The sequence below is a fragment of the Myxine glutinosa genome, chromosome 12 (assembly GCF_964187855.1).
Source record: "Myxine glutinosa chromosome 12, kmMyxGlut1.1, whole genome shotgun sequence".
NCBI classification, from domain to species: Eukaryota; Metazoa; Chordata; class Myxini; order Myxiniformes; family Myxinidae; genus Myxine; species Myxine glutinosa.
The window spans coordinates 12907320-12927861 of record NC_136272.1 but is presented as its reverse complement, the minus strand read 5'-3'; the positions used below and the strand labels follow the sequence as shown (position 1 = coordinate 12927861).

Below are 20542 nucleotides of genomic sequence, written 5' to 3'. Positions count from 1 at the left end.
GCTGGCCTTGGATTCAATAGACAGACAGTTTGGAGAGCAAGGCAGGATGCCAGGCGAATGTATCGAAAGCTTGAGATATGTCCAGAGAGATGGCCCTGATATTGATGGCCTCCATCCATTGTTGGGAGAGTAGAAGCAGCATGTCCAAGGTAGAGTGACCTGGTCTGAATATAAATTGATATGAGATGTGGTGGTGGAGAAAAGGAATGATTTTACATCAACTGATGGATTTCATGACCTTGCTGATGATTGGAAGTAAGCCAATTTGTCTGTAGTTAAAGGGATCCGTTTTTTGCACATTTTAATGCAATGCTGTGATGTTGGCTGATTTCCAAGCAGATGGAAGATGACCTAGGGTAAACAAGCGTTACGCCTAGGTCCCCCATCGGTGAAGTGATGCGAGTTGACAAAGTGGAAGACGCAAGGCGGCCATCTTGGATTTTGACGTGGCGACCCAATTTTCAATAGCGTTCTCCCTTATGCGTACATACACCCACACACCAGATTAGAAGTTGGTACTTCGCTTATTTTTCAAGATATTCCACTCACAAGGTTCAGACATACATGGCGGCGGCCATCTTGGATTTTGACGTGGCGACCTAATTTTCAATTGGGTTCTTCCGTATGCCTAGATACACCCACACGCCAGATTATAAGTTGGTACTTCGCTTATTTTTCAAGATATTCATCTCACAAGGTTCAGACATACATGGCGGCGGCCATCTTGGATTTTGACGTGGCGACCCAATTTTAAACAGCGTTCTTCCTTGTGCTGATACACCCACACACCAAATTAGAAGTTGGTACTTCGCTTATTTTTCGAGATATTTCGCTCACAAGGTTCAGACATATACATGGTGGCGGCCATCTTGGATTTTGACGTGGCGACCCAATTTTCAATAGCCTTCTTCCTTATGCCGAGATACACCCACACACCAAATTAGAAGTTGGTACTTCGCTTATTTTTCAAGATATTCATCTCACAAGGTTCAGACATACATGGCGGTGGCCATCTTGGATTTTGACGTGGGTTGCACCCACACACCAAATTCGAATGCGGCCCTTCGCTTACGCCCGCACGCACGGACGGACGGACGGACGGAGGGGAAAACCATAGTCCCCCTTTCGCTCCGCGGTGCGACGGGGGACAATAACAGGGTGAAAATGGCAGAGAGAGGAAGTGCAAGGACAGCAGAGCATGTTTTTTTTAAGACATGTGAGGTGATGCAGTCTGGTCCAGTTGCAGAGTCAGAGTCGAGGGTTGCCAGAAACTCCTCCACATTCCCAGTTGCAAATAACAGAGTCCAGGAGAAGTTGGGTTCAACTGGGAAGAGGGGGTACAGAGAGAGGTGTTGTGGACACAAAATTCGGAAAAAACACAGATTTGGAGCATTCGGCCTTCTCACAAGCAGAGTCGGCTCTGGTGCCATTTGGGGTGAGTAAAGGGATGGAAGAGGAGTATACACCAGAGACAGACTTGACAAGTTTAAAAGTTCATTCTTGAGATTGGACAGATGTTGTTTTCTGCCTCGCCTGAGAGTAGACACACACTTGTCGCAGGCTTTGTGGAATGATCTGAGGTCGCTTTCTGTGCACAAGGAAGAGCAGATTTCTGTGGAAGAATTCCTAAGCTGAAATAATATCCTGAAGTGCGATGGCTGCTTGCAGTCCCTGCCAATTTTTCCTGAGTGACCTGCCAGACTTGCCAGTGGAGGTTGTTCTCTGAGAATTCCCAAAGAGATTTTGACCTTCACAAGCACATGATCAGATGTACCAATTTGGGCAGGGGATGAACAAGATACATTGACGGGGAAGTTTGTCATCACCAAATCCAGAAGGGAAAATTTGCCATTGACAGAAAACCGGGTTGGAAGGTTCACAGATCGAGTCAGTGCCATGGAGTCAGTGCCAGAGTCCTTTGCAAAAGTGCCATGGCTGGTGAGATAGGTACCAACACCTAGCCAATTAGCATGGTGACAATTTAAGTGTGAGGAAGAGAGAGTTGGGATGGGTGGTTAAAAGTTAGTCCATGTCGTCCGAGAGAGAGAGAGAGATGTCGATGGAGTCGTCACTGTTGGGATTACTGCACAACACAGAGACAAACATGAGGTGGGAGCGGAGGGGAAGTCGCAGTCAGAGGTACTCCTGGGGTTTTGGAGGTGTAAGAGCAGTGCAAAGAGAGGGTGAGAACTGTAGTTATTGACGTACAGTGCAATTCCACCACCAGGATGGGGTTCAGGTCGAAACCAGAGGAGACAATACCCAAGGAGAGACATTAAGGAGTCAGGGATATCCTGTGGGAGGAAGAATTCGGTTAAACAGATGTGCGGTTTATTGGTAGCGACCTGGATTGAGAGATTTGTCAGATTGGAGTGAAGGCCTCGGATGTTTGAGGTCCACACAGTTAGGGGCAAGGGGGTTGATGGGGATAGGAGCTTCTAATAGAACATACGGATGTGTAAAGGAGCAAGGAGAGGATGTGGGGTGGAGGGGAAGGTGGGAGGGTGTGGGGAGGGGGCAGGACGAGTTGGAAGCAGAGAAGGGGTTGTACGAGAGGGGAACATATTGCAGGGGGAGAGGGGGGAACATATTGCAGGGGGGGTTGGGGGGGGGAGTTGCAGACATGCAGGGGCTTGACACCATGAATGGATATGAGGAGTAAATTATTGTCATGTACACATTCCTTGACTGGATAATCTGCGATAGATTTCATGGGCGGAGTGGTGGTAAAAATGGTTTTGGACGAAGGCATGGTGGAAAATTTGGCTATAAGTGAAAGAGGCGGCTGGATGAACGAACCCTTTAGAAGTGAAACGATTTTGGGAAATGAGCCTTGCAAAAGAGAAAACCCCAAACCGGAAGTTTGAATTCCCCTTTTATTTTCTGCCAATCCCGATAAAGTGCTTTTATAGATACTAACCAAGTCTCAGAACATTACACCAAAAAAATGTATGAATGATCGTTTTAAGGCCATTTTTCCCCGCTAGAGTGGGGGTTAGCCTTGAGGGCCCCATGACAATCATGGTTCCCTGTTTGAGGCAATGTTTTTATGGCCGGATGCCCTTCCTGACCCAACCCTTGGTCACGCTCTTACGATGCGCAGGGATACGGTGTACCTATTCTAAATCGGGGTACACACCGGGATCATTCATCCCAGCAAGCTGGTACTCAATTTGCCGACCTCGGAAGGATGACAGGCTGAGTCAACCCCCCTGGTGTTAATTCAGAGATCGACTGGGATTCGAACCCAAGATCGTAGGATCCCAAGCCGGCACCCTGACCGCTAAGCCAACAACACCAGGCATTACATTACACCGATGCGTAATAAATCAATACGATGCAAAAGCAAAGATTTGTGATATTCTGGGTAAAGTGAATGAAAGTGTACTCACTATTCGACAATGGCTGATAAAGTAAAGGCTACTGCGAAGAGTGCCAAGTAACATTAAAGCTGTGTAAGAATGTCATCCTCACTCAAACAGCAACAGAAGGTTGAGGAATCAGGAATTCTATAGACCAACATCAATATTATCATTTCAGAATAAATCAACTGGAGTGGCCAGGCTGAACAGTTTATATTTTGTATCCCACCGATGGGCCGGATCTGGATTCGGACCTGAACCAAAATCTAATCGGCTTGTTCTTGTCACCTTACCAACTATTCCACCAGGTTTAGTCACAACTCGTCCATAACCTTTTAAAATATTATGTTTTATAACGCTTTTCACCCCATCACTCAATGGTGAAGAATCACTTATTAAATTAAATCATTCTCGTATCCTAATCCACCTTTGGTGGCAGAGGTAACTATGATGAAGAACTTCAAAGGTATTCAAACAGCAATCCCTTTTTCCTTGTTGGACAAATATCTACTTCTACATTTCAGAACAGACAACTCACCAATCTGCATAAAAGTTGACCAATGCCAAGTCTGCACTTCCTACAAGAGGAGGAAAGAGATAATTGATTTAATCATCAAGCTTTCATTTATGTGCAATGCATAAAATGATCTCTAATAAAAGTTTTAGTTCCTCCACGAGATTTAAGCATTTGTATATAAAACATTTGAAATAAACGTACCGGCAAACAAATTAAATGTAATTCACGTTATGATAACATATTACTGGTCAACCATCCACAAACTTACCCAACACTTCATCAGCATTGGCTGTTGTGAGGTCTATTGTAAGAGAACCAACAGCATATTTGAAGCAGGAAATCTGGCAATAACAAGACAGGGAGGGAAAGATAAGACAAACGGCTTTTTTTTTTTTTCGTTTTGCATAATCAACGAAATGTAAACACCCCCGTGTTTGATGGAAGATGCAAACGAGTTTTGAACAAGGAAACTTCACAAAAAGTCAAATCAGAACGAAACAAAGTAAAAGTTAAACTTGTATCAATACAGAATTCCAATTATTAAAGCGTTAAAGCATATACACATTATATATATATATATATATATATATATATATATATATATGTATATATGTATGTATATATATATATATATATATATATATATATATATATATATATATACACACACACACACATACATATACATACATACATACATACATACATACATGTTATGTTTGTGGGGGGTAGGCAATGATTACCTTTGTACAGGTAGAATTGTATAGTATACCATGCTCCGTATGTCGCAATGAAGAAGAAGAAACCCCATGTATCAAAAGTAGGAAATTTGTTTAGATCGGATGTCATGTAAGCGCGTATAAGTGTCCCCATGAAAGGGGTGGGGTTATGTTAATTAGTTAGGGATTAATGGTAAATCCCCTGTCTGTAAATAGCCTCTGTTATTTTTCCTCTGTTCCTTATGACAATGCAGCACACACACAAAGCCAAGAAATAGCACATTAAACGACACTAAATAAAAGCTAACCGGAAACACAATCTTTGAGCACTTTGGTGGAACGAAGAGAGGGACTGGCTGATAGGAGCAGGCACGGGCGGCATCGGATGACGTCAGAGCCATGAGTACAAAAGAAAGCTCTACCCGACATTTTCTCTCTTGGCTTTCTCTCGGTTTCGGGATCTTGAGGTGAACGGTCGCCGATAAGCTCTCTTGCGGTGGGACAGTCTCAATGAACGGTCGTGTTCCAACATTTTCCCTCCTCTTGCGTTGGAACATTGGGGCCGTGCAGTCACAGTTTATAGCGCTCTCGCACTCGGGACATTGGAGGTTTCAACGATCGCGAGGAGCGAACTGCGGACCGAGGCCTGCATTTCCCACGAGCAAACTGTGCACAGCGGCCTGTGCTGTTCCCGCCAAGAACGCGAGGGTTTTGACGATTCCCAAGGGGGTTCAGGAGACACTCAGAGCTAAGTACATACAAACTCACACGCTTTATTTTCACCTTTATGTTTCCATTTCGGAATCTTATTTTATCGTGCATTCTTTGTTACCGGCATTTCTTCAATAAAGCCAACATTTTTGTACATTTTAAATCCGTGTCGGTTGAATTAATCATCAACTCCTTGGTGGATTTACTGGTATGTTTAGGGTCATTGTCATGTTGCAAGGTCCACCTTCGGTTGAGCTGCAACTCTGCAACAGATGGCCTCACATTATCCTCAAGCACCCTCTGGTACAATGAAGAATTCATAGTGGATTATATGATGGTGAGCTGCCCAGGCCCTGATGTAGCAAAGCTGCCCCAAACCATCATATTTCCACCACCATGTTTTACAGTTGGTATCAGGTTCTTGCGGTCAAATGCTGTCTTTGGTTTTCGCCAAACATGTCTTCTGGTACTGTGGTCAAATAGCTCTAGCTTTGACTCATCTGTGCAGAGCACATTGTTCCAGAAGTGCTGGTCTTTGCCTCAGTGTTCATTGGCAAACTTTAGTCTTGCCCTGATGTTCTTTCTGGACAACAAAGGTTTCCTCCTGGCACACCTCCCATGTAGATCAAATTTGTGCAGCCTCTTTCTAATGTTAGACTCGTGCACTTTGACATCAACAGTGGCAAGAGCTACCTGTAGGTCCCGTGATGACATTCTGGGGTTCTTCGAGACTTCTTTCAGCATCTTGCGGTCTGCTCTGGGGCTGAACATGCTGGGGCGGCCTGGCCTGAACAAGTTGGCAGTTGTTTGGAATCTTCTCCACTTGTAGATGATCTTCCGGACAGTCGAATGATTGATTTCAAATTGTTTGGAGATCTTTTTAAATCCCTTCCCAGACTCGTAGGCATCTATAACCTTCTTTCTGAAGGCCTGAGAGCTCTTTTGATCTAGTCATGGTGACGCCACACTTTTTTTTTTTTTTTTTTTTTTTTTTGTATACAAGATCGAGGCTCGTGAAAGAGCGAACATTAATCACACAGAAAGACAAACAGACACATAAAACAAATAACATCGGGAGCGGTAGACAAGATGGGGAGAGAGGGGGAAGGACACAAACACAACATTTGAGAGCAGGGACCGAGAGACATGGAGACATGGAGAGATCTGTGGGAGGGAGAGGGCTTTGGGGGGGAGGCATGTGAAGGGGGGGAGGCATGTGAAGGGGGGGGGGGGGTGGGAGAGGTATAAACATATGGACACTGCCAGGATTTCCAGGAAAGAAGTTGGAATTTCAAACAAGGTGGATCTGGGGTGAATTAGTGGGGGTAGAAAAGATCAAGGTTATGGATGGGGGAAGATAAGAGATGGTGGTGAACAGCTGTTTTAAAGACCTGGAGGGAGGAGAGGGATTGAAGGGAGTGTGGGAGTTTGTTCCACAGGCGGGAGAAAAGAGGAATGAAAGAGTGAAGGTGAGCAGAGAGCCGAGATTTCGGCAGTTTAACCATCAGAGGGTTGCTGGCAGATCTTGTGCGACCTGTAGGAATATTTGGGGGACGGGGGACAGAGCACAGAGAGAGCTGGGGGAGCAAGGCCGGAGAGGAGTCGGTAGAAGACAGAAAGGCCACCTACCTGCCTGCGGTGAGTGAGTGAAAGGCCCTCAGAGATAGCTTCATCGCGGGAGATTCCAATGATTTTGAAAGCTTTGGATTCAACAGCGTGAAGCCGAGCCAGGTGTGAGGCAGGAGCACCAGCCCATAGGGGAGAACAGTATTCCATTGAGCTGCGGATGAAAGCCTTGTATGTGGTGAGGAGCTCAGGTGTGCCGAGGAAGGACTTCGCACGACGGAGGATGCCCAGTCGGCGACTGGCTTTGGAGGCCAGCTTGGAAATGTGGTTTTCCCAAGAAAGATCATGGCAGATAGTGAGACCCAAAAGCTTGAGTGACAGAACTTCTTGGAGAGGATTGTTGAGAAAGTAGATGGGAGGGTTGTCCAGTCGATCTTTTCGGAGAGACATAGTAAGAGAGTGAGATTTGTCAGGATTGAAAGACATGTTCCACTTGTTTGACCAGTCTGTGATTTTGTCCAGGTCTTCAGAGAGTGAGGAGGCTGCAGACTGCCGATCTGAGGGAAGAGGAATGGAGCGGCAGAGAGTGGAGTCATCAGCAAAGAGATAGAGAGGATTTTCCAGAGAGTCAGAGAGATCATTGATAAAGACCAGAAAAAGCACAGGGCCCAGCACACTTCCTTGGGGAACTCCAGCCTGAACAGGAAGGGGAGATGAGAGAAATCCATTCAGGGTAGGGCTGTCAACCGAGCCGAGACCGGGACGAAATCCCAGCGGTTTTGGCTTTCGAGACGGTCTCGGGACGGTCCCGAGATAAATTGATTGACGCAATTTCTCGGTAAAAAAATCCCGGTTAAAATTCCAACTTCTTGCAGATATTTTCCATAATAGAGGCATTTATTGAGCCTTGCTTTCATTACTCTGCTTCTGCACAAGCATCATTTTTCGCAAGTGCAGCTGAACTGACACAAACGATGATAGATAAAGTAAACTCACTGTTCCAGGATTTTCCCCTTGTCAACAAACAATGCACTGCAAACGAATCCGAATTCCGAATCCGGATCTTCACCAACATCTAATCATGTCGTCCTTGTCACACACGCTGCATCTCCACAAAATTTCGTCCGAATCCGTCCACAATCTTTTGAGATATTGTGTTCACAAACAAACGGACAAACAGACAGGAGTGAAAACATAACCTCCATCCACCTTTGGTGGCGGAAGTAACGAAATCAGGATAAAGGTCCCAATGAAAATCCGCCGCATCGCGGCTTCATTTAAACCGTTGAATCCTTCCGCTGTATCACTCCGCCTCGCCCCGCTACGCTGCGGTCACGTGTGCGTCCTTGGAGACAAGTTACGGAATGTGGTTGCTATGGTCTTTTGCACATTAATATCGAGGGATTCGCTCGAGGCCCCGTGATTGGAGGGACGATGTTTATTTAGATTAAAAACACGTTTATAACGGATTATTCTACACACAATGTATTAATACAAGTACAATACATTATGTAGTTTTATGAAATGAGTTTTTGATGAACGTTTATGTTTAATTGCAACGCTATAACTATAAATTGTAAGAATCCCTCGGGGTTTGGTTTGACGGTTTGAATGTGAAAGTATTTTGGTTATCTTATCTCCACTTTAGGCCTGATAAGTTGATTACGTTTACTTTAGTCACAGAGACAAAATAAGGAGGGGTGGGGGGGGTGATCACTACACCGCCTGCTTTAGAATTTACTAGCAGAAGTACCCGGCATTGCCGGGCAGGGGAACGGGGGGGGGAGCGAGCCCCTTGGCGATCACAACTCACAAAATGATAATGAAACTCCAACCGGGACTCGAATATGCCTGGGCAGAAACATTTTCTCCCTCTGACATTCCGAGCAAGAAATTACACGACAATACAAACTGTAATGAGATAACCCGGTCCCATCGGTGGCCGATCATCTGCATGTAGGCGGTGTATTTTATTTCATCCCGGTAAATGGAAGGAAGCTAAGTCGGAATTTAAGTACTCAACATCAGAAATGAATTTTTTTCATTGTTGTTTATATATTATAATGAAATTCCATTATTTTTGAAGCCTTATTATTTATTTATTTATTGTTTTTTTTTTTTTTGTTTTTTTTTTTTACTTTGCCGGGAACCGAGCCGATCCGAGATCCCGTTATGAAAATTGAAAATTTATCGAGACGGTTCCGAGACGGGATTTTGAATCTAGCTAACAGCACTAATTCAGGGCCACACGTTGACTACGACCAGAGAGGAAGTCCGCAAGCCATGCATGGAGATTTCCATGGATACCATAGGAGGAGAGTTTGGTGAGCAGAGCTGGGTGCCAGACCGTATCAAAGGCCCTTGATATGTCAAGGGAGACAGCTCTGATTTCCTGTTTGGCATTGAGGACCTCCATCCATTGTTGAGACAGCAGAAGCAGCATGTCCAGAGTAGAGTGACCTGGTCTGAAACCAAATTGATGATCAGAGATCAAGCCATTGGAGAAGAGGAAAGATTTCATATCCGAAGCAATGATGGATTCCATGACTTTGCTGATAATTGGGAGCAGGCTGATTGGTCTGTAGTTGCAAGGATCTGTTTTTGCACCTTTTTTGTGTAAAGCGGTAATGTTAGCTGATTTCCAGGATGCTGGCAGATGACCTTGAGCAAAAGATAGGGTGAAAAGAACAGAGAGAGGGTGAGATAGAGCGGCAGAGCAGGATTTTAGGACCCGTGGGCTGATGCCGTCTGGTCCAGTTGCAGAATCAGAGTCGAGGTTTGACAAAAACTCCTCCACCTTGTGAGGAGAGAAGGACACAGAGTCCAGGAGCAGTTGGGTTCGACTGGGAAAGGTGGGAACAGAGAGAGATGGGTTTGGGACTAAGGATTTTGAGGCGAACACAGAGTTGAGGCATTCGGCTTTGTCACGTGCGATGTCAACTGTGTGGCCATTTGAGGTAAGGGAGGGGATGGAGGGGGAACAAACACCAGAAACGGATTTGACCAGATGCCACCAGGATTTGGAGGAAGGAGACAGGTTTGAGAGTTCATTCTTGAGTGAGGAGAGATAGTGCTTCCTGGCACTCCTGAGGGTAGACACACACTTGTTCCGAGCTTGGTGGAAGGAACTGAGATTTCCTTCAGTTGGATTAGCCTTCCAAGAGGCAAAGGCAAGTTGTTTCAGGGCAACTGCCTCACCACAAGATTCAGTGTACCATGGACGGGAGGAAGGGTAAGACAATTGAAGGCGAGATGGGATAAATCTGTGCATGAGAGAGATCAGTTTGCTTTGGAAGAATTCCCAGGAAGAATTGATGTCAGAGGCAGTGGAGATGGGAGACCAATCCAGACGATTGATGGCTGCTTGAAGACCGTCCCAGTCGGCCTGAGTGAAATGCCAGACTCGTCGACGCTGAGGAGGCTCTCTGAGAATGGCCAGAGAGATGTCCACTTTGACAAGCACATGATCAGAAGAACCGATTGGAGCAGAAGAAGAGCAGCAGACATTAGCAGGGAAGTTTGTCATAACCAAGTCTAGAAGAGAAGATACTCCATTGGCTGAGATCCGGGTCGGGAAATTGACAGATTGTGTCAATCCCAGTGAGTCACAGAAGTCCTTTGCTGAGGTGCCATGACTAGTGAGAGAGGAACCCACACCCAACCAGGTGGCATGATGACAGTTGAAGTCACCACATATGAGGAAGAGAGAGTTGGGATGAGTGGATAGAAGTTGGTCCATGTTGTCAGACATTGAAATGTAGATGGAGTCATCACTGTTTGGGGGACGGTACAGAACACATATGAACAAAAGGTGGGAGCGGAGAGGAAGCCGTAACCAGAGGTACTCCTGCGGGTGAGGAGGAAAGAGAGCAGTGCAAGGAGAGTGAGGAAGAGAGTTTTTGACAAAGATAGCCACCCCACCACCAGGCCGAGGCTCAGGTCTATCATACCGGAGGAGGGAGTAACCAGGAAGAGATATTAAGGAATCAGAGACATCTTGAAGGAGGAAAGTCTCTGTTAAGCAGATCAAGTCTGGATTGTCAGAAGCAACCTGTATGGAGAGATCAGTCAGGTTTGAGCGAAGGCCCCGGATGTTTGAGGTCCATACCGTTAATGAAGAGAGAGGGGGAGCATCGGGTACAGGACAGGGGAGGGGAGGAGTAGGGTAAGATGAAGGATGAGAGGGGGAGGTAGGGAGAGCAGTTGATAGTGTTTCAGATGTTGCAGAAGAGTTCCAAGAAAGGGAAGGATGAGGAGGATGAAAGGTTTGATGGTGAAGGGATGCGGCACAGTGAGGGGTTGTTTGAGGGGGGGCAGAGGAAAGTAGAAGGTTTGGGGGGGTGGAGGTATGAGATAGAAGGGAGACGAAGTGGGGAGGAGGCAGCTTGGAGGAGGAGGGGGGAGGAGAGAGAATTGGAGAGGAATGGTATGGGGGGAGAATTGAAAGGGAGGGATTGGGGGGGAGTTTTGAAGGGGAGGAGTGAGGGGGGAGTTTAGGAGGGGAGGGGCAAGGGGGGAGTTTTGGAGGGAAGGGGAAAGGGGGGAGATCAGGAGTGGAGGGGCAAGGGGGGGGATTAGGAGGGGAGGGGCAAAGGGGAAGTTTAGGAGGGGAAGGGCAAGGGGGGAGTTCAGGAGTGGAGGGGCAAGGGGGGAGTTTAAGAGTGGAGGGGCAAGGGGGAAGTTTCGGAGTGTAGGTGCAAGGGGGGGGATTTGGATGGGAGGGGCAAGAGGGGAGTTTAGAAAGTGGATGATTAATGAAAGACGAACATTGATAACAAATTGGGTTTGTTGTGATTTTCAAGTTAGCAATCCGATTCAGAACGATGGAGGAGGGATGGAATGAATGTGAATTTAGACCATGTAGTGAGGGAGACGTATAAGATATTGAATTTCTTTTTTTTGAAGTGGAATGAGTTGGAGAGGAAATTGAGAAAAGCCTTTTAAATAGGAAGAAAAACAGCGTGTTGTAATATACCACTGAATAAAAAACAGAAGGGGAAAGGTTAAACATATTTAAATAATATTTAAACAGAACTATGAACAATCTTGTATGCACAAAAATACCAACGGGGGGAGAGCCGAGAGGGACCACCACGAGTCACGTGAACAGGGCAAACGGTGGATGGCAAGGAGATAATGGGGGTGGGGCAAACAGCACACCTGGACAGAAAATACAGGATGAGACAACAGTACACGTGGAGAAAAGAAAATAAATGTTTTTGTTTTTTTTGTTTTTTGGGGGGGGGGGGGGGGGATTTAGAACGTTAGACAGTATTATGTTCGGGGTAGAAGGGAAAAAACCAAGAGCCAAGCAAAACACGCTTAAGTTGATAAAACACCGACGGGGGTACAACTACAAGGCCACACACGAGGAGCAGAACACGATTAATTAAATACGAGTTACAGGAAATTCAAACCAAAACTAACTATAATCAAACAATATCGCATGGACGATAAAATAATGAGTTGAAATTTGACAATCTATCTGGGGAAATGGGGGAGAAACACGTGGTCGAAGAACGAACGAACGAATGACTTCAACTTCAACTTCAACACTTCAACAACAAAGAGCAAACCAAACTAAATGTCTAAGGTTTAATTAAGACAGGTTCCTCCAAGATCCTCTCTAACGATGTTCTAATCATTTGCACCTGAGCTGGTGCACCTGATTCTAATTTTAGGTATTTGAAGTAGTGATAAATGTCGGGGTGTACTTACTTTTTCCACGTGCGAAATTTGCATTTATGTTTATTTAAATTATACAATGGACTACAAAATGTAAATGTTTCATGATATTTGTTATATTATATCACCTTTATCTTTCAATATTGTTGAAATGAAGATCAAATAGCTGTATGTTGAAATATGTTGAAAAAGTCAAAACTTTACATGGGGTGTACTTACTTTTTCACGTGACTGTATATATATACACTTAGTTTAGGTTTGTAGAGAGCTACAACATAGAACATATAATAAAGGGAACAGGAGACAAGAGGGAGAGAGAGAGGGAAGTACACCAACAGTAGGGAACAGGGAGATCTGTGGAAGAGAGAGGGCTGGGACAGGGTACACAGGATAAACAAGATGGACACTACATGGGCTTTCAAACAGGAAATTTGAAGAAGGTGGATTTGGGGTGTTTTAACGAGGGTAGAAGAGATCAAGGTTTTGGATGGAGGAAGATATGAGATGGTGGTGAACAGCTTTTTTTTTTCTTTTTTTTAGAACTGGAGGGACGAGAGGGATTGAAGACAGTGTGGGAGTTTGTTCCAGAGGTGGGGAAAAAAAAGGAATGAAAGAGTGAAGGTGAGCAGAGAGTCTTGATTTTGGCAATTTCACCAGAAGAGGATTGCTGACAGATCTTGAGACCTGAAGGAATATTTGAGGACTGAGCACAGACAGAGCAGGAGGTGCAAGGTCGGTAGAAGACAGAAAGACCGCCAACCTGCCTGCGGGGAGAATGTGGCAGGCCCTCGGAGTTAGCTTCATCGTGGGATACTCATGATTCTGAAAACTTTGGCTTCGACAGCGTGAAGCCGAGCTAGGTGTGAGGCAGGAGCACTGGCCCAGAGGGGAGAGCAGTACTCCATCAAGCTGCAGATGAAAGCCTTGTGTGTGGTGAGGAGCTCAGAAGTGCCCAGAAAGGACTTCGCACGATGGAGGATGCCCAGTCGGTGACTGGTTTTGGAGGCCAACTTGGAAATGTGGTTTTCCCAAGAAAGATCATGGTAAATCGTGAGACCCAAAAGCTTGAGTGACAGAACTTCTTTGAGAGGAATGTTAAGAAAGTAGATGGGAGGGTTTTCCAGACGTTTTTTTCAGATAGACAAGGTGAGAGAGCTTATACTCGTCTTATACTTATACCTAGCTCGTCTTCACGCTGGTGAAACCAAAGCGGTCAGAATGATTGGAATCTCCCGTGATGAAGCTAACTCCAAGGGCCTTTCACTCTCTCACCGCAGGCAGGTTGGTGGTCTTTCCATCTTCTACCGACTCCTCTCCGGCCTTTCCCCCCAGCTCTCTCTGTGCTCTGTCCCCCAAATATTCCTACAGGTCGCACAAGATCTGCCTGCAACCCTCTTATGGTTAAACTGCCAAACTCAAGACTCTCTGCTCACCTTCACTCCTTCATTCCTCTTTTCTCCCGCCTCTGGAACAAACTCCCTCACTCTCTTCAATCCCACTCCACCCTCCGGGTCTTTAAAACAGCTGTTCACCACCATCTCTTATCTTCCCCCATCCAAAACCTTGATCTTTTCTACCCCCGCTAATTTCACCCCAAATCCACTTTTTTGAAATACCAACTTCTGTCCTGGAAGTCTTTGGTGTCCTTGTGTTTTATACTTCTCCCACCCCCCCCCCCCCCTCCCCACGCCTCCTCCCCCCAAGCCCTCTCCCTCCCACACATCTCCATGCTCTCAAATGTTGTGTTTGTGTGCTTCCCCCTCTCTCCCCATCTTGTCTTCCGCTCCCTCTTTTTATATATTTTGTTTGTCTGTTTGATTTGTTTGTGAAATAAATGTTAGCTCTTTCATGAGCCTCCATTCTGTATACAAAAAAAACAAACAAAAAAATACTCCAGTCTATCTTTACGGTCTTTTCATTCACGGTTTTCAGGATTAGCTGCTGATTGGTCAATTTCACAGCTCCACCACTGCCAATCACAGCCAGTTTTGCTTGTATCCACATTTAAAGATTGTGCTTTCCACATTTGAACTCCCATCACCGCACTTCCCGAAAAAAGAAAACGTTTCAACATAATTGGTTCGGATAGCCGATGTTGATGTGGCTTATTGTAGTGTTAATATCAGACTATTTTTGCAGTACATTACTTGGAAACCACAGAGGATTTCAACTCGGCATAAGGAGACTACAGAGTAGATACAAGCATGCAATGGCCTTAAAACGATCATTCATTCATTCATTCCCGTTTGAAGAACACCCAGGCCAACAAAAATCTTCCAAAGTGTATACAAAATCTGAGCGAGAAGGTGTTGTAGCATTATCTTGTGCCATCAGACTGTGAACTTCATGATCCCTTATATAATAGAGGGAAAGGGAACTATTCCCTTCCTCCTATTCAATGGATTAATGGAGCTGTGACAGGTGAACTGATTGCATAGACATCACATGAGCAGGTAAAAACGAATCGTTTCCCTCATAAGGTAGTGATCTGCGGCCAAATGATTGTACATGCGCCATGATGTTTATGTTAGAATGGAGGTTTACTGTTAGACCAAATGTTGTCCACAGATGTCATAAAACTCATTTATAATTTCCCTTTTTATTTATCATATGAATCACTAGAAACACCTGCTACTTTTGGGAGCAGCTTGGAGGGGGATGGGGTGACCTGGAGGCAAACACATTTTATGCCATGGCTTATAATCCCCTGTCGGCAGCAAGGGTCAGTAAACCACTTGCGGCACGTGTACAGGCGAAGATCGTCAGTTGTCCCTCTCCCCACTCCTCTTAGGAGAGGGAAGTATTTTTTTTGGTTTTGTGCCCATGACTTGACCCTGGGTACTTCTAATATGTATGTAAAATCTGGCGGAGATCGGCCTGGCCCTGTTTTTTCCCCATGATGTTCACGCGTACACGCACGAGCACGCACGCACACACACCTTTAATTAGCTTAAAATTAAATTATTTTGTGTACACATACAGGTTGTGGACAAAAAATGTAAACACCTGGGTAAATGAGAGACACTAAGTATATTGAAATCAATGGCTTCCACACAGGTGTGGCCTATGTTAATTAAGCAAATAACATCCCAGCATGCTTAGGGTCACCTATAAAAATGCTGCACAGGACTGGTTGCCGATAATTATGGCGAACATGGCTGCAAGAGGAATGGGAGCCTCAGTTCTCACCTTGAGCAGATTTTTTTAGCCTGTTGTGTTCGGCCTGCACGCTTTTATTTCCCCATCTCATCTATTTGTTTATCTTGTACTTTTTGTCCTGTTAGTCTGGCGTGTTCGTTCGTCTCCCGCTTCCTGTTTTTCCTCTGTCTTTCCCCTGTCTGGGAATGAGGGAAGGGGTGGAGGGGAGGGGGCCTCACCTTTCAGGCAGGTATGTTAGCCTCACACCTTCCAGCTAGCAACCTCCTTTCCCCTCATTCCTAGTGTTGTCCCCCACCCGGCCCTCCCCAGTATCAAGTTCCGGGTCAAGGATGATTGCAAGGTTAATCACACCCCTAATGGGATAGCAATTGGGATAGAACATGGGCAGTTTAATTATGTGAGTCAGCCAAAATTATGCCGCAGGTTTGGACAATTGGACCACTTTGTGCCTGCGTGTAAAGAACTGTTTTGCTCACAGTGTGGCCAGTTGGGACACTCGAAAGAGCACTGCACCTCTCAGGTGCAGTGTAGCCTATGCGGTCCGATGGAGCACACCTTTTGCTCCTGCTCGTAGAGCTATGTGAGCAAGATGCGTCCACCTGCGGGTGGGGGTGTTACCCCTGGGACAAGCATAGCTGCTGTGGCTGAGTTTGTTTCCTCCACCCCTCCCACCCCACAGTAAAGGAAAATGATAGGATGGAGGGAGGGAAGAAGGAGGGAGAAAGAAATGGAGGAGAGCAGAGTGGAAGCAGAGGTCCACTCACCCCAAGCACCATTAGACTGGAGTGTGCAGTCAGTGCTGCCATTGTTGTTCCCCCCACCCTCCCCAGGGAGAAAAGAGAGAACAGGGAGGATGGGAAAGAGGAGGAGATGGAGGGGAGAGAGACAGGAGGGGGGAGGGGAGGAGGATAACAGCTCTTCCTCCAGATATGAGGACACTGACCATGACGCAAGTGGATGGACCACGATGAAACGCCGGAGGGGCCGAGATAAAGGGAAAGCTACCCGAAACCGAGTCCCTGGGCCTATTTGTAAAAAACAAATGGCTATAAAGTAGATGGGAAGAGCATCAATGAGGCGACAGTGGGCTACACAGCCTCTAGGATGACTATAAAGAAAGAAATTCAGAGGTGGGTGTGTACTCCTGAACAGATCCTTTCGGACCCCCTTTCCTCTGTCCACTCCCGGTCCTGCTCTCGCTCCCAGCGAGGAGGCCCTTCCTCCGCTCCTCATTCATGCCCCCCCCTCCCCCACTGCTGGGAGTGGCAGAAGCAAAGGGGCTAAACATGGGAAGAGGTGAGCCTTGGGATTGTTTTATATTTGTTGGATGGAATTAATTTATGGCCGGATTTTTGTTCACCTTTATGTTTTATTTACTCGTTTGATTATATTGTTACCTCTGCCACCAAAGGTGGATACAGGTTATGTTTTCACCCCAGTCTGTCTGTCTGTTTGTGAACAAAATATCTCAAAAAGTTGTGGACGGATTCCGACGAAATTTGGCAAAGAGGTAGCATATGTGACAAGGATGAAATTATTAGATTTTGGTGAAGATTCGGATCCGGCTACTATAATGTTTTAAGTGATTCTTCACCATTGGGAGATCGGGCCAAAAACGATATATAGCAGGATATCTCAAAAAGTTGTGGACGAATTTGGACAAAATACTTGGTGAAACTTGGTGGAGATGGACAATCTTGGTGGACAATAAAACTTGGTGGAGAATTTGTGTGTGTGACAAGGACTAATCTATTCAATTTTAGTGAAGATCTGAATATGGATTTGGATAGGAGAATTATTATATTTTTAAAGTGATTCTTCACCATTAGGAGATAGGGCTAAGACCAACATATAGCAGAATATCTTAAAAAGTTATGGACAGCTTTGGCGAAACTTGGTGGAGAGGTTGTGCGTGTGACGAGGAAGAATCGAGTCAATTTTGGTGAAGATCCGGATCCGGATCCATCTAGTAGAATTTGTAAGTGATTCTTCACCATTGAAGAATATAATATTATAAGAGATAAGGCCAAAAATGATATATAGCAGGATATCTCAAAAAGTTGTGGACGGATGATTTTGATTCATGCGATTCTGTATTGTGATTTTCTGGTCTACTCTAGAATAGAAAACGCAAACTGTTCACCTGGCAGAGGTATGCTCTCTGCTGAGTGCCGTTCCAGTTTTCAATTATGGCTTTGATTTCCAGTGTTGGTTAGAAACCATCTGTTGAAAGTTAGAAACCATCTGTTGTTGGCTTAGCGGTTAGGGTGCCGGCTTGGGATCCTCGGATCCTGGGTTCGAATCCCGGTCGATCGCTGAATTAACACCAGGGGGGTTGACTCAGCCTGTCATCCTTCCGAGGTCGGCAAATTGAGTACCAGCTTGCTGGGTGAATGATCCCGGTTGTCCCTCGATTTAGAATAGGTACACGTAAAACATTGCTTCAAAAAGGGGACCAAAAAACAACAACAACCACGGTCCCCGAAAAAGGCCAACCCCCGCTTTGCGGGGAAAAATGGCCTTTAAATGTGGTTATTAAATGTGGTTATTACACCGTATCCCTGCGCATCGTAGGAGGCGACTCAGGGTTGGCGTGAGGAAGAGCATCCGGCCATAAAAACATTGCCTCAAACAGGGAACCATGATTGTCATGGGGCCCGCAAGGCTAACCCCCGCTCTAGCGGGGAAAAATGGCCTTAAAACGATCATTCATTCATTTCCCGTTTGATAGTTTGATGTTTTTTTTTTTTACCCTATTTTCTAATAATAAAAAAAGACAGGCCATTAAAACCTCAGCGATTTTGAAAGAGGGGTGATTTTTGGAGTGCGTTTGGCAGGAGCGTCAGTGACAAAGACAGCTCAACTTGCTGATGTTTCACAAGCAGCGGTGTCTAAGTTTATGAGCTAACCAAAATAACTTCAAGCTAACCAAAAGAATGCTTGGTTACACCACTGAAGGATTCTGGTAGTTCTGTAATGTTGTGGGGCACATATGTGTGGCATGGTATCCCAGGCAAAAATGTTAGAGTTAGTTGTTGTACTCTCATGTACTTCCTTGCAGATGAAGCTAACTTTTGAATTACTATAGGTAACGCTATCTGGGTTTTTGGACTGCAGTAATGATTGCCTGTTAATCAAGTGATTACAGTTCCAATTACAGTCGTCTGCAGAGAATAACTAGAGTAAAGGGACGCTATTTTTGCCTGGGTTGGGTGCAGTAATTCCCTCAGAAGGTAAGACCAATGCCAAACGCTACATCAGCTTTGCACATCTGGATTTGGGGAATTTCTCTTATTTTTTCCTTGCAGATTTGCTCAAGCTCTGCAAAGTTGGATGGGGAGCGTCGGTGAAAAGAAATGTTCAAGTCTTGGGGATCTCTTCCAAAATTATAATTCTAACTCCATTACTTCTCCCATCTCCTCCCTGCAAATATCATCTTGCATCATCCTACCAACTTCCTCACTCTGTCTCCTTTACATTTGGTCTCCTGAACACACAATATCTCTAACCTCCTTCTCTGCATAATCTCCACCACTGAGCTACACCTCACTCCTCCATTGATCTCACTCCCATCGCATCTAAATCACTGCTGTTCTGGCAGAGCTAGTCGCATCTCAATTAGTTTGGGACGATGTGGGCACTCGGCAGCGCTGCCCAAGCTGACCTGCAATCCGAACCTGCTGTCACAATCTCTCAAGTGCGCATACACATACTGCTCACTCCTTCCCCTTCCCCACTCACTCCTCACTCCTCACCTCACGTCACCTCCACAAGACTAGACGCCACTGCCCCACTCAACTCCTCTCTAATCGATTGCGCAAATGGAACGCCGAAGCAGCCGATCCCCTTCCTTTCTCCCGGGGAAAGGCACCTCGAGCCAAGCACACCTCCATCCCAGGTGCCACCAGACCCGCACACTAAATCAGCCAAGTGAGGGCGCTGCCCACGGTCCAATCAAAGCCAAGAGGGACCCTTTCAAAGCACAAGCACCTCGTTCCTGGCCCCAATTGTAGTGAACTGAGCCTCACCAAAGTCCCCAATTACACCCGTGGCAGTTACAGGCCGACTAACACAGGAACTAGTGCAGCTAGGCGGACAGCTGGTGCTGATACCTATACATGTTAAAACTAGGACACTCGGCAGTGTGCATACCTCCACCAGGCTGATCAGTGTCCGTTTTGTACCCCACTGATAGACCAGATCTGGATTCCAAGCTGAAACAAAATTCAGTTGCCTTGTTGTTGTCACCGAACCAACTCATCCCCCAAAGTTTGTCACAAATCTTCCACAACTTTTTGAAATAGCATGCTATATATCATTTATAGCTCCATCTCTCAACGGCGAAGAATCACTTTAAAAATTAACAAGTCAGGAGACGACGATGGTTCACGAGCGAGCGGTATTCAATGGCAAAATAACGGAAACAGACCCGGACTGGGGGGTCGGGGGCCCACGTGGTGGCGAAAACCCCTGAGTTCTATTCAGACTACTTTGAAATGGCCGTCCTTTGTGACCTTTAAAAGTCAAAACCGACATTGAAAAGATATAAATAGGAATGTATTATCTGTTATGAGACTAGTTAGCTACACAATACCGAAAATTTGGTTCGAATCCGACAACTTTGAAAATTTGACCTTTGTGACCTTGAAATGTCAAAACGAAGGTTACTGACCTTGAAATGAGATTGAAAATAATGTAGAATCATTTATGAGGTTAGTTAGCTACACAATACCGAAAATTCGGTTCGATTCCGACAACTTTGAAAATTTGACCTTTGTGACCTCCAAAGGTCAAAGGTTCTGAAATTTGTTGGAAAACTTGTA

The 20542-nt window shown here is 45.5% G+C and overlaps 1 protein-coding gene across 2 annotated transcripts in view; it reads right to left on the bottom strand.

Annotated features, from left to right (window-relative positions):
- Nucleotides 1-20542, bottom strand: part of ERP44 (endoplasmic reticulum protein 44) — a 77431-nt gene that overhangs the window by 42900 nt on the left and 13989 nt on the right. For both annotated transcript variants that reach the window (XM_068133242.2, XM_068133244.2), the window contains exons 2-3: nucleotides 4148-4220; nucleotides 3901-3940 (exon numbers count right to left, since the gene is read on the bottom strand). In XM_068133242.2, the coding sequence (XP_067989343.1) occupies nucleotides 3901-3940; nucleotides 4148-4220 (113 nt within the window). The remainder of the gene's footprint in view (nucleotides 1-3900; nucleotides 3941-4147; nucleotides 4221-20542) is intronic.